This window comes from Cupressus sempervirens, chromosome 2 (assembly GCF_028749045.1).
Source record: "Cupressus sempervirens isolate cs-2001-9-10 chromosome 2, ASM2874904v1, whole genome shotgun sequence".
Taxonomy (NCBI): Eukaryota; Viridiplantae; Streptophyta; class Pinopsida; order Cupressales; family Cupressaceae; genus Cupressus; species Cupressus sempervirens.
Window position 1 is genome coordinate 744,994,981 of NC_143119.1, and position 13,319 is coordinate 745,008,299.

The window sequence follows — 13,319 nt, forward strand, 5'->3', positions numbered from 1 at the left end:
CAGAACAAGGACTTCAACTATTTATTTGAGGAAGATCAAGTGAAGAGAACAGCGGAGTTGATTATCAAAATTCAGAGAAGAAGAAACAAGTTAACCAAAACTTTGCAACTGACTAGTTTGGCTCCTGACTCGGGAGGGCGATTGCATGGGTCCCATAGACTACTTTAGTCTCGTGGACGTCATTAAAATCTATCATATCATATCATATCATATGAAGACAATTACGGCATGACTGGGTAATAAGAAGTTCATGATTCCTCTTATCACATGACTTTAACATGCAGGCAAACAAACCATTGTATTAAACTTATTGTCAGCAAATAACAACTGCCACGCCAAGTTCTTTCAACTTCTGATATCAAAGTTATTTGGTTCTCTTGTAAAGAGGGAGGGCAAAGCCATGCCCCTAAAGAAACATGTTCATAGATTTCAAGGGAAATATACGTGCAACTGTGATAATACTATTTAATGCAAAAGATTGTATCATATGGTCCAGGTTTCCCTCAGTTAAACGCTTGAATTCACAGGAATGTCTGCGGTAGAAACATAATCCGCAACACTGATTTTTCCATAATCACCTTTTGTATCCACATCATCTTCGTAATCTTCTCTTGCATTCATGGTGAGCATTTGGCATATCAGCCAGAAGAGCGAGGCATCCAAAGCTAAGAATCCAGCTCCACCAAAGAGGCCAGTTTTTGCTGTTGGGCACTTATCAACAGGATCACTGTGCACACGATTATGCCGGTGCACACCCTCAGTGATAGTTGCCCACATCAGGAAGCTTGTAGCAAGGATGGAGATCACACTGTTAAGAAATAACCAGTATTGTATCACTACTTAAAACCAATTTTTTTGGGAAATATGTTAATACCTTTATGCTTCTTTCTACAATCTTTTAACTGAAAAATGTTTTTAAGTTTCGAGAAATAGCTTCAGGACAAATGTTTTTTATTAGAACAACTTTATGTTGTTTTAGCCATAGAAAATTTTAGACTGAAGCAACCAAGAATGTATTTATCAAATATAGTGTTTTAATATATTTAATTGATAAGACAGGAAGGCAAGAAGTTGAAACAAATGTGTTCAATCTCAAACCCCTATTTTATAATAAATGAACAGTGGCAAGATGTCTAGTGAAAAGTGAGAAAACTTTGGAAGAGAAAGCTTCTTATCTTATTAAGCTCCAGCTTCTATCTAAGATGCACTTGATTGATTTAATGATACCCAAGAAATCAAAGAAAAATTGACAATAGTAATTGGTAAGTCCTGAGAAATCATGAGATTTAGATGCGATTGGTAGCATACTAGTTTTAAATGACATGTAGCATTTTCCTATCAACAAGTGAGTGAGGAAGATGGTTCTCTAGATTCACTGAGAAAGATGAGAATTCGTCCTTAATGAGAGCTCACAGAGCTTCTTCTCTTCTTGCAAGAAAATCTGATTGGTCTCCTTTGTCTTGGTTCTTACAGTGCTTTCCTCTCCTTTGTTGTGAGTTTGTTAGTTGGACTTTGTGTTCTCCATTTTAATTTATATTTCATTGTGATATTTGCTAAATAGGTGGACAGCAGTCTGTTACATGAGTTGCAGAGGTTTAAATTTTTTTGTTTATTTTAAGTTCTATTTCCCCCTCCCTAATATCCTCACAGAATCTCATGAATTCCAAGTTGATTCACTTTTTGGCTAGTCTATATGCTTTTAGTTCATCATTAAAGGTGGATGTGGAGGAGGTCAAATCTTCATTCAACAGGAGGGGAACAAACAACAATTTGCAGAGTGCTGGTGTGGAAGATAGTAAGAAAAATGCTCTTTTATTTATCGTACATTCACACATAAAGTTCTATCAAAACAAATAATACCTTACTGAACAGGAAAAGTTTATTTAAAGAGCTCAGCAATTGCAAAGGAGAAAACAACTATCTACCAAGTGACTCTTGTAACTATCCAAACGCCAACAAGAAATTAATACATATTTGAATACAACCATAATAACAAAAAAATAATAAAGGCATTGTATGCTGATTACATCATCCCTCCCCCGCCACCCAAAAAGAGAAGTCATTTTGCAGGAAATAAACAAAACAACTAAAAATCAAGAGCATGATGTAACGTTCCTAACCTGTGACAATGCTGTAAGAAAGGACAGTTATGCTGAAATGTCCTGCTAGTTGCTAGAACAACCTGATCATAATTTGATCTTTCCACAACAAATGAGTGTTCCATGATGAAACACAGACAAAGATCTGACACAATCTGTTCGATTGACAGTAGAAAGGAAATTTGACAAAGGAAACTTTGATCATCAATTGATGAAGTACACATGAAGCATTTGTGAAACCTACATAGCCAAAACACAATGTATGGCAAACACAATCACCAGTGACCATACAATTCAATGAGTTCTGCAGTGAACCAAGCAAAATGAAAAACACCGATCCAGCTACACACAGGACTTTAAATGTGCTTCTCACAATCACTATTTGAGCCCGAATGTTACTTTAGGCACTCGAAGATTATCCCTCAGTAGAGAAAATTGTGTTCAATATGCCCATATCCCATGAATTTACTTTTACTGAAGGAACAATTCCCTGTTTTTCCCAATTTGAAAGTTTGAGGAAAAGAAAATTGCAAAGGGATAAAGTGCAGCCTTTAATGACCATACAACCGAATTATTTGCATCCTGTATATCAAAAACTGAACAACTGAAAATGGTCTTGCGTAGTGAATCTGAATCCATTTTGCAAGACCTAGATCATATAGATGATTTATTTTGCACCCCACCAATATCATTGTAGACTCTACGAACACATGGTCAAGGAATTTCAAATTGAAGTCCCCTGGCATTGAGAAGATGTCATGCACACCCACCTAGAAAGCCTTGCCAGTTTACATCTACACTAGTTTTTGTCCCTCCCTCATTAAACAACCTCCATAAAATAATAATATACAAACTAAACCACCACAATAACTGCAAAAATATTAAAATAACATAAAATCGTGGGATGCTTTTTACACCATTATAGGTAGGCTCCTCCTCTAATCAACCAGATAGAATAGAGATGAACTATCATCACAATTACAAACTTAGTCAAAACACTATGATTTAAATCTTTGATCTTTTAGGATCAACACTCACTCCTTCAGAACTAATAATATGACCAAGATATAGCAGTTCTGTTATACCAAATTCACATTTAGACTCCTTTGCGTACAAAGACTCATATGTTGGACTTACAAGTCTCATTGGCATGATGATTGTAGATTGGTAATCCTAATTCTGAGCATACCAAGGTGTTGTCAGTGATTGGCAACCGGTGAGCTCAAGCATATTATGCCTAAATGACAACCTGTAGACTCCTACACCAGTCAGAACAAGAACGGGTTGAGGTCAAGTCATAACAGGCAAACAAGTGCAGTAAATAATCATTGGCAGCAGACAAAGCACGATGAGTCACCATTGATGTGACATAGCAAATGAATGTGTATACTGCAACTTGATGTAACAGAACAGACAGTATTTTAACATACGCGAAGAGTTAAGGACTGAGGCTATACATAGGCTTACAGGGTGACTGGCAGGCCTACAAGTATAGACCCCTTGTAGGTGTCACAGGTATTCTGTGACCAGCTCAGGTATGCAATTCAAAATTTGAATACATTGACTTTGAGAAGGGTTTCTTTTTGGGTTATGGCACCCAGACATTGGAGTGTGTATAAAGACACTAAAACTTCATTTTGGAAGTTGTTGTTTGGGTTGTTGAAGATCAGTGAGCAAGAGAGTGAAGAAGAATACAGTTGCAAAAGAGAGCCAAAGTGCAACAAATTGGTGACTGCAGACAGAGTTAAGCAGAAAGAGTGAAAGGTGATACCGTAGCTATCACAAATGAAGCCAAGATAGTGAGTGAAGATCAAGGAATCTTCAAGGTATACTCAAGAGATCTACAAGGCAAGGTGTGTCATTTATTTAGATCAACCATTTTGATTGTTTTCTTACCATTGTCGCCATTTTGTTAGCTCCTAACCGGGCATGCTTCAGTAGCAATCATATTGTAAATCCTCCGACCAGGTACCTCCTAGGAGTGTTGTAAATCCTTTAACAAGGTAGTTTTGAAAAGCTTTTGTAATCCTAACAGGTTAGTATCATTCATAACTGGATGCATTCCTAGAAAGAACAGTTGTAACCTCTAACCAGGCAACCTTTTATCTGCAGTAAAAGGCTAGTGGGTATATTTACTCCCACCATGGTTTTCCTCTTCTCATCAAGGGTTTCCACGTACAAAAATCCATGTGTGATTGATGTATGCATTTTTGTGGGAGTTTGTATGCTTTTATCGTACAGCCTTTACTATTGTGTTGTTGTTAAAGCAGCTAGTATATAGAATATTTGGTGTGATAGCTCAGCAAACCGGTTGGAAAGTTTGTACTGATTCATTCCCCCTTCTCAGTACCAGTTTGGGACAACATCATATTCAAGAATACTAAGCACCTCTTCTAAGAGCCTCAAGTGCTCCTCCCATGTTTTACTATATATCAAAATGTCATCAAAAAATATTAAAACAAACTTACACAGCTGCTTGTTGAAATCCAGTTCATACAAGATTGGAAGGTGATCAGTGCTTTGATCAGCCCAAAGGGGATGACTAGAAACTTGTAATGCCCAAAGTGGCATCAAAGGCTATCTTCTCCACATCCTCCGCTCAAACTTTGATTTGATGGCATCCTGATCTCAAGTCTATCTTTGAAAAGAAGCAAGCACCATGCAACTCATCTATCAACTCATCAATGTAAGAAACTGGATACCTATTTTTTATTGTTCTCCTGTTCAAGGCTCTATAGTCAATGTACATTTGCATTGGTCCATGTTTTTTCTTAATTAATACTACTAAAGATGCAAAACAACTCTTTTCGGGTCTAATATGTCCTGTTTCCAACAGCTCTTTGATGGCTTTTTCTATTTTGTCTTTATATCTTTTAGAATGCCTATAGCGAGTAGTTATGACTAGTTTGGCTCCCTATCCTAGTTCTACTATATTTTTAATACCTATATTTGGTGGAATGTCACTAAATACTTTTTTTGCACTTATCCAACAACACCTTAATCTCAGCTTGAAAACTCATTTTTTGTTGTTCTAATTCAGTTGGTGTGATAACACTCTGTTGTCCACTCCACTTGATCATGCCTCATTATTCTTTTTATAATTTTAAAGGATACTATCTCGGGGCCACCATTTATCATGCCTCTAAGAAGAAATTTCTTCCCATCAATCTCAAATTTTGTTTCCACTATTTGCAATTTCATCCTAAACTCACCAAGTGAACAGAGTCATTTGATGGAAGCACTGCATCAATATCTCCAATACTAATAGAAGTCGTCCTTCAATTCATACTCCCCTAGCTGAATGCAGATCTAGCATCTTCCTTGCGCAAGTAAGTGTAAAGCCATCAACAACCATTACTCTAAATCCCTCACATTCTTCAGTCCTTAATCCCCTTCTTGCCAAAATTCCTTCATCAACAAAATTGTGTTTTGCACCTGTCACTATGAGTGTGACTATTCGTTGTCAAGACAACATCCCTCTAACTCTAAAAGAGCCTATTTTCTGCAAGTTGGTTAATTGTTCCATACAACTCTTCTTTCCCCATTCCTTTCCTGATTCTTCTAAAGAGGAATCTTTGTCACCAGAGTCAGATTCAGTCTGTTGTCCAAAATTTTCAGAGGTTGCACAGCATCTAATCTGGTCTGCACTTTCTTTGACTGGTTTGAATCTTTGTGTGAGTGTTTTGTCCATTTCTTTTCCGTAACGAAGATTCCTTGGATACTATTTTCTCCTTGAAGTTGAGGCTTCCATTTACCTCGCTCTTTTGATTGCATCTTGCAGATTTGTTAAGTTTATGGCCTTAACCCAGCCCCTCAAAGGTTCCATTAACCCATCTATAAAGAGTACCACTCTCCTTTCTGAGATATCAGTCACTGAAACTAAGAGCCTTTAAAATTTTGCAATGAAAGTCTCTATGGTTCCCCATTGTTTCAATTGAGTCAGCTCCTTGAAACCTAACTCTAGGTCTTTCCTATTAAAGCAATTTATGAACTTCCCAATAAATTTGCATAAGATATAATTTGATCATGGTTTAAAGTAATCAGCCCATGATACCGCTATTCATGAGTACTACCTTTCAAATGCAAAATTGCATATTTTTAAGTTTATAGCCTCACCTTCTTCCATTGGCTTGAGTTGGAAAATAGTGTCCAATTTTTGTACCCATGATCTCACTGTGTGATCTTCCCTGAACCGCCAAAAAAAGGAATGGTAACCTTACCAACTCTTCGACAATTCTTGGCTCTGAAATCTCCCACCACCTCCCCAGCGTGGTCTATTCCTTTCTCTAAAAGCTATGCAATCCAGAAAAGGCATTTCATCCTGAAAACCTGCTCCCAAAGCTTGCCAATCAGCTCAAACCTGTCTATAAAATTCTTGCTAAGTTTGTTCATTCTCATTTGGTAGGTTGTTGGCATTAACAAACGTAGGCATTAATGGTCTTGAATGGACTGTACAACCAGAGGCTCCATGTTGTTCATGACCATTTGCAATTGAACCCTATCCTTGTTTTCCATTGTTTACTTGGTTCCCAATATTCCTATTATTTCCATTGTTTCCTTGTCCTTGATTTCCGTTGTTTCCACTGTTTCCTCGATTACCATTCTGCTGCTCTAATTAAGTCAGCATTTGAGCCATTTGCTGATGAGATTGTGTTAACATATTCATCGTTTCCCTTGTGTTCTTACCAGCTCCCCGAGAAAACTTTCAATTCCACCAGTGTTTTGAGCATCTTTGTCCATTGCTCCTATCTGAAAATCAATCTACCCAACTTCAGGTTGTTGATTCAAGTTAGGATTTGACCTATTCCTCCAAAGATTGTAATGATGAGTTGATGGACGCATAACACCTCAATCCAAGAGCTTAACTAAGCTTTGATACCATTGAAACAAGCTACCCCTTGATTTTTTTTGTTGATAAAAATGATTTATGTTTCTTAGCAAAGGATGTAACATAATGATATTCTCAGAAAATGAAATGACTCTTCCCCTCTGTAGATAAATTAGTTGGAGTAGGACATGATTTCAAATAACATTTCCTTCATTTCAATTTCAATTTAAACAACTAACAACTCGCAGAATAAACAGAGTTAAGGTTTGATATGATTACAATAACAACAGTGACGAAAGATAAACTTACAATACACTGCACTCATTAAGATTCGCGACAAGTGTTTCTAACTTTCTAATATCTTTCATATGGTTGCAGACAGCACACAAATTGTTAAGTACTCCACACGAGATTTCCATCTCAATTCCAGCATTGGACAGAAACCCGTCTAAATCTCCTCCATCGGAGAGAATCACCTCAGTATCTTCCTGTCTCCCTTGCGATTCTGGTATTACTCCCACATCGGTTTGATTGCTTGTATTTTCCCAGAAAATTGAACACTATATTGGCGGCTCACTCGCAAACTTCTCACAGTGGGGCAGTTCCTTCGCAGGGATGCTATCTTGAGAACTCCTTGTATAACCTGGGCATAAAGTTCATGATGACACACTTCCAATACAAGTCAAATTGTCCCGATACTCCAACACTTACCCAACTCTACCTAACTCCCACCGCTCCCTTACTACAAATCACAGTCAAGGAAAAGACATTGTCTTAATTGTATTCTCCTATCTACTGCAAACATCATGATATTTCCAGCTTCCACACACTCTGAGTAATCTCTCACGAACAAGTACAACGATTAGATGAACTTGAAACTAATACTTGCTAGGAGTCATCTTGGGCTCAACCTTCAGAATTTACAAACTGTGTCTTCCAATCTTTCATAACCTCTAGATCGACCACTGCAAATTCTCGGAATTGATTCTCTGTAATTCTGAAACTTCCAACGATTCCTGGGAAATTCTACCAGTGCCAAAGAAGGCTATTTCTGGGCAAGCTCTGTTAACACAGAGGTCGCACCAATCTACAACAAATAATGTTCTCTTTCTGCGAATTTATTCCCTCCCCCCTGTATTGGAAAACATTTCTGTTTTTATTCCTAAAAACATAACTGACATGTCTCTTCATTTCCATCTTTTTTCCACGCAGATTCCTGTGTTTATCTTTAGTCCCCCTTTTTAATATATAGGTATATTTGTATATTTGTTAAAATACAAAACCTCCAATAAGTTTTGTAGATATATTTATATATTATTATTTATTTATTAAATGCAAAGGCCAAGAGGGGCATTACAAATCGAAAATTATGTCTGGAAGTGAAGAAGCATATTTGTGAACCCAGTTCCAGACATGACCTAAAATACCTAATATATGGTGTGTTTTTTAATGAAAATCCAGCACTTAGATAAGATCAGATAAATTTATTAATGTCCAACAAGAGACCACAAACGAGTCTAAGGGACTGAAAAGCATACAAACAAGACCACAGCCAGCAGCGGGAGCACCAAACAGTGTTTGTGGAAAGAACAAAACATGAAAGCAGAAAGACAGAAACAAGAGAGCTTAGGTACTCCACGTTGGCCAAAGAGTCAGCCACAGAGTTAGACTCCCTATAAGCTAGATAAATTTATTCAGGTTATGAAAGCTGTTTGGTGTATTTTATGTAATATCCTTTTTTTGACATCAGAATTAATTAAATAATTAAAATTTAAGTTGTCAAGAAATAATAAGTTTAATGGAAACTTCATTTAATTAATAAAAAAATAAAGTCATTTTAAATTAAAGAGAAAGGATGATAAAGAGACAAATAAAAGGAAGCTCAAGAGGCAAGCAGCAGGAAAGCCAAGAGTCACTGCAAAGAACAGTGAGAGGTTCTTGCTGGACTATGGGTTTGCTATTTTCTCTCAGATAGCTTCAAAGCTTTGGCCTTCATTTACAAGAAACCTAGGATGGAAACCCTTGGAGTTTCTTGATGGTTTGGATGGAATCCCAAATCCATCCTTGGTGTATATTCGTCTAGGATTCACCATTGCGCTTCATCATCAGACCATAGGAAGTTTCAGCCGGAAAGTGTTTTCAAAATAAGTTTTTGCAAATTTGTTAAGTTGCATTCTGAGACAAATTTGCAGGTGCTGGTGGATTAATGATTGTTCACTATTTATCTGTTGGGTTGTTGACAGTTTTCAATTCCAAATATTGGAGCCCCTGCCGTTACAGAGATGCGGACTAGACTCAGAAAAGAAATGTCTGTAACCATCGTGTGTTCTTTCTGAGCTCATGGTTGCAGTACAAGAGTCATATTAAACAACTAGCAAGTAAAGGTTTTTGCCTAGAAGTCACCACTGAACAAAACCATACAGAGCTTTGTGCAGAAATTTGGAAATTGAAGGATTCCGGAGCTAACATGAATTAGAATATCATGATGTATTCTTGGTCTTCATGGCATCATGAACAATAGATGTCGACTTCGCCAAACAATATTGTTCTGAGTTTATTCAGAAATCCTGGAGCATGTACTTACTCCAAACTATGTTAAATTTATTTTTGGTAAGGAAGAAAGAATGCATTTAGTGTTTCCTTCAAGGGATTTTGGGTTTCTACTGAGAGTTAAGCATCAAAATTTGTGAGTTTGCTGTTTCATTGCACTAGGAAGCATGGTTTTCATACAATCGACTACAGAATTATCAGAGTACCTGGGTGTTTACAGTAAAAGAAAACGAAACCCAGGAACCGAGTATTACAATACACAGGACTTGCAGAGTTTTGAGGGTAAATACATCTTGCTGGAAATAACAGGACTCCTGTGTGTTTGGGTGGTGTGAGGTTGTTCGTCTTCTTTGGAGATGGTCTGGACACTTTACCATGAGATTCTTAGCATTCACGTGAATAGAGAGGGAACTGAAACATCCTTAACACAGAGGTAAGTTCATAACAGTAACATATTTTATCTTTGCAAATTGTCTGTTAAAATGTCTGATAATAAAACTTAGAAATTATGAGAAGTGAAATGGGGTAGCTCATTACATTTTAATCTTGTGGGTCAGTTCAATGTTATATGGAAAATAAGATGTGCAAACTTTTTTAAATCAGCTGGCAGCGTCAAAAAATTTAAGAATTTCAACATTGTGAAGATACACAATCCAACAATTTTAGAAAAGAATAAAAAGTAAATTCAAAACAACTACTCTATGAGTCATGCTTATTCTGCAGAACACATATTGAATTTACAGTTACCAAAGTAATTACTCACATGGAAAGAATAAAAAATGCTACTAGTGTGGTGCTTCTCCAAAGTGCATGTGTTGGAATAGTTTTCCCATTGTAAGAGAAAAATATAGATTTAACTCCAAAATATGATGATATGGCAAGAAATATAATTGATAAACTGCCCAATGCTATACTTGGATCAGAAGGATAAAAGCATTTTGTAGCACCCCCTATTTGTATAAACTTCACATCTGCAGGCTGCAGTATACATACAAGCAGAAAAACATTGGTCAGATTTTTCTTTTCTAATTGTCACTTGTCAGCTACATATAGCCATAAAGCAACTTTCTAAGTACAAATTTACAAATGTACAAATTTCTAAGACCAAGCTGAGAATATTTTGAATTATAGCAATCTAGCACCAATAGACAATAGGCACAAACTTTGAAAGATGTTTCTAACTTTGATTGGTAATAATTAAATATGCTTGTCTTGAATATTTTGATCTTCATAAAAAATACAGAGAATTTGGCAAATTGGCTAGATTTCTGCAGTTTTTGTGAAGATCCTGAAATTTATTATCCATCGATTTGACCAAGTGGAAACTGCTACTGACATAACATCCAATCTATTCATCCTTTTCACTATGCTTAACAATGCTTGACATAATCTGAAACAGTATAAGAATTCATTGGAAACCATGTGCAACTCCCACGGAATTCAATGGAGAGATTTGTCCCTAACTAAACAAAATTGAAATATCTCAAACTTCTGAACTAAATATCATTTCAAAGTAAGTAATTTCTTGACAAAGAAAACAATCAAATCCTGATTTTGTTTCTGAATTTCTCAATTTCTTTAAGAACCTTCATTTGTATTAATTTCTGTTGAATATTAGCAAGCTATGGCCTTCGTAAAGAGGCTTTACTGTCATTTCGAGTTTTGATATCTGATTCAAAGTTGTGCTTAGATTCTATGTACAGAAAGTTGACCAAAATGATTTAATTTTAAACTTTATTGATAAATAGTAAATCTCTTCTTGAGTTTAACGTACAAGAACTGTTCACTACTTTTAGCTGTTCCATCAGCTTCTGTAGTGTGACTTTGCTTTTAAAGCTAAGCACAGTTAATATAGGAATGATTCACATCGAAGAACACTCTTACATGAAGAATTATGTGATAATGATGTATATTTTAGCGTAGAACTGTTATGATAATATCTAAGATATTGGTATAAGGCCCATAATTAGTCTCACATAGATGAGTATAACGTTCACTCCTTAGGCAAGTGAGTTGAGAGCTGAGGTTGGCCTATTATACAGTTCCTCTAGGCTAGCAAATTTTATTGGGGACTCATTCAGGGGCATATGGAGACATATCAGCGGTTTGCTAGCCAGTTTGGGACTGTATCCTAGATTTTAGGAGGAATCCCTACCTTTTAGGGATTGACTAGGACTTGACCAAGATGCATCAGGAGATCTCCAGGATCAGCTTGGAGACTTTTGGCACAGTTCCTACTTTTAAGGAGGGTTCCTGAATTTTAGGAGGATGCTGTTAGCTCACAGTGGTCATGCAGCATCAATGGATAGGTATCATCAGACAGAATTCAGATTAGGATCCAGAAGAGCAAGTTATAATTAATTTGAAAATAATTAAATTATTTCCTAATTTAGACTTAAATGAAATAATAATAAAGTGATAAATATCATATAACAGTAATAAGCTAGAATAAAATATTATTAGCACACTTCCCTAGCAAGTAATATTTACATGTTATAACTTAAATACCCCTTAGGGAGGTTTGATCCCTAGGAAGGGGATTTTGATAGAGTAAAACATCATTTTATGTTTTTGAATAAAAGGGAGAAGCTCTAGGAAGAGTTTGAATGACCAGTGGAGGGAAAATGGAGATAAAATAAAATGAAGGGAGCAGTTTTGAGTATCCAGATTTCAGAATTTTAATTTGGGCAAATGTATGAGATCCCTGAGAAGTGCTTATCATCAGATCCATGCATCTGAGATTAAATTATATCTAAGGTTGAATGCCTGTAGGTGTGAGAGACCACCCAAAGGTAATTCTACAAGGAATCTTCATTGACAGATCGAATTAGATAAGGGATTTGTTGGATCTGGAAAACATTAGGGCAGATTTACAACAGGTCTTAGAGTTGATTGAGAGCTTGCAGATCTAATTAACATCATCTGGAAGTCAGCCGTATCCCCTAGAAAACAATTATTATTTGATTTGCAGCTGGGCGCTATGCTTTCTGAATCTTACAGACAGAAACTGCACAACTCCTTCACTTCTGTTGCAGATGGATTATCATCAGGGTATTATCAGTGGATTTCAGATGTGTTCAAACATCCCAGGCCATTACATCTAGCCATACAGCCACAAACTCAACTCGGTAAATTTTCCAGCTTGGACTTGAGAAACCAAAGTCAGAAGATACTTACCAAAATCAGAAAATACCAGAAATCTGCAGCAGATCTGATAACAGCAGCAGTAAACGGGAATTTTGAGGCCAAATACATGCCATTTTTCTGTCATTAAAAAATGTCAGCCTTGCATTCCCTGGAACGGCCATTTATGTGTTTGAAAAATTAATTAAAATCAGGCTTTGATCAGACTTTGACGTTTACCTTTGGAAATCAGTTATTTTGTTGTTCAGCATTGGTATCCTTTCAAGCATTGCAATCATTCTATTCTCTATATATTCTTTAAAACCAAAAAATCATAGAACCTTCAAAAAGCACAAAAAAAACAGAATTCTGGCGAAAATCAGATTTAGCAAAAATCCATATCTGGTGGTGCTTATTGCATAATATGCAAATGTCCCAACATTGATAAACATTTATTTTTGGCAACAAGTACATTACTGATTCATTGTTTGTTATGAAGCATCAAACCTCGTCTCTTATGTCAAGTCAAACTTTTTTGCATATCATAATAGAATATTTCAATGGACTTCTGCTAAGGGAGCCAAGAGACATAGATAATGCTCAAGAACATTGAGAGCTTCATTGACTAAAACTTCAAAAAGAGTACAACAAGAAGCAGTAAGCCATAGGATGTGTGTTGTACCCAAACTAAAAATTCATGTTGAATCAAGTTAATTGCT

General features: G+C 36.3%; 1 protein-coding gene across 1 annotated transcript in view; it reads right to left on the bottom strand.

Moving 5' to 3' along the window:
• Positions 1 to 279: 279 nt before the first annotated feature.
• LOC149575532 (uncharacterized) overlaps positions 280 to 13,319 on the bottom strand; it is a 39,441-nt gene continuing 26,401 nt past the window's right edge. The window contains exons 3-4 of the mRNA XM_089815298.1: positions 10,241 to 10,455; positions 280 to 808 (exon numbers count right to left, since the gene is read on the bottom strand). Coding sequence (XP_089671424.1) covers positions 508 to 808; positions 10,241 to 10,455 — 516 coding nt within the window. The 3' untranslated portion in view covers positions 280 to 507. The remainder of the gene's footprint in view (positions 809 to 10,240; positions 10,456 to 13,319) is intronic.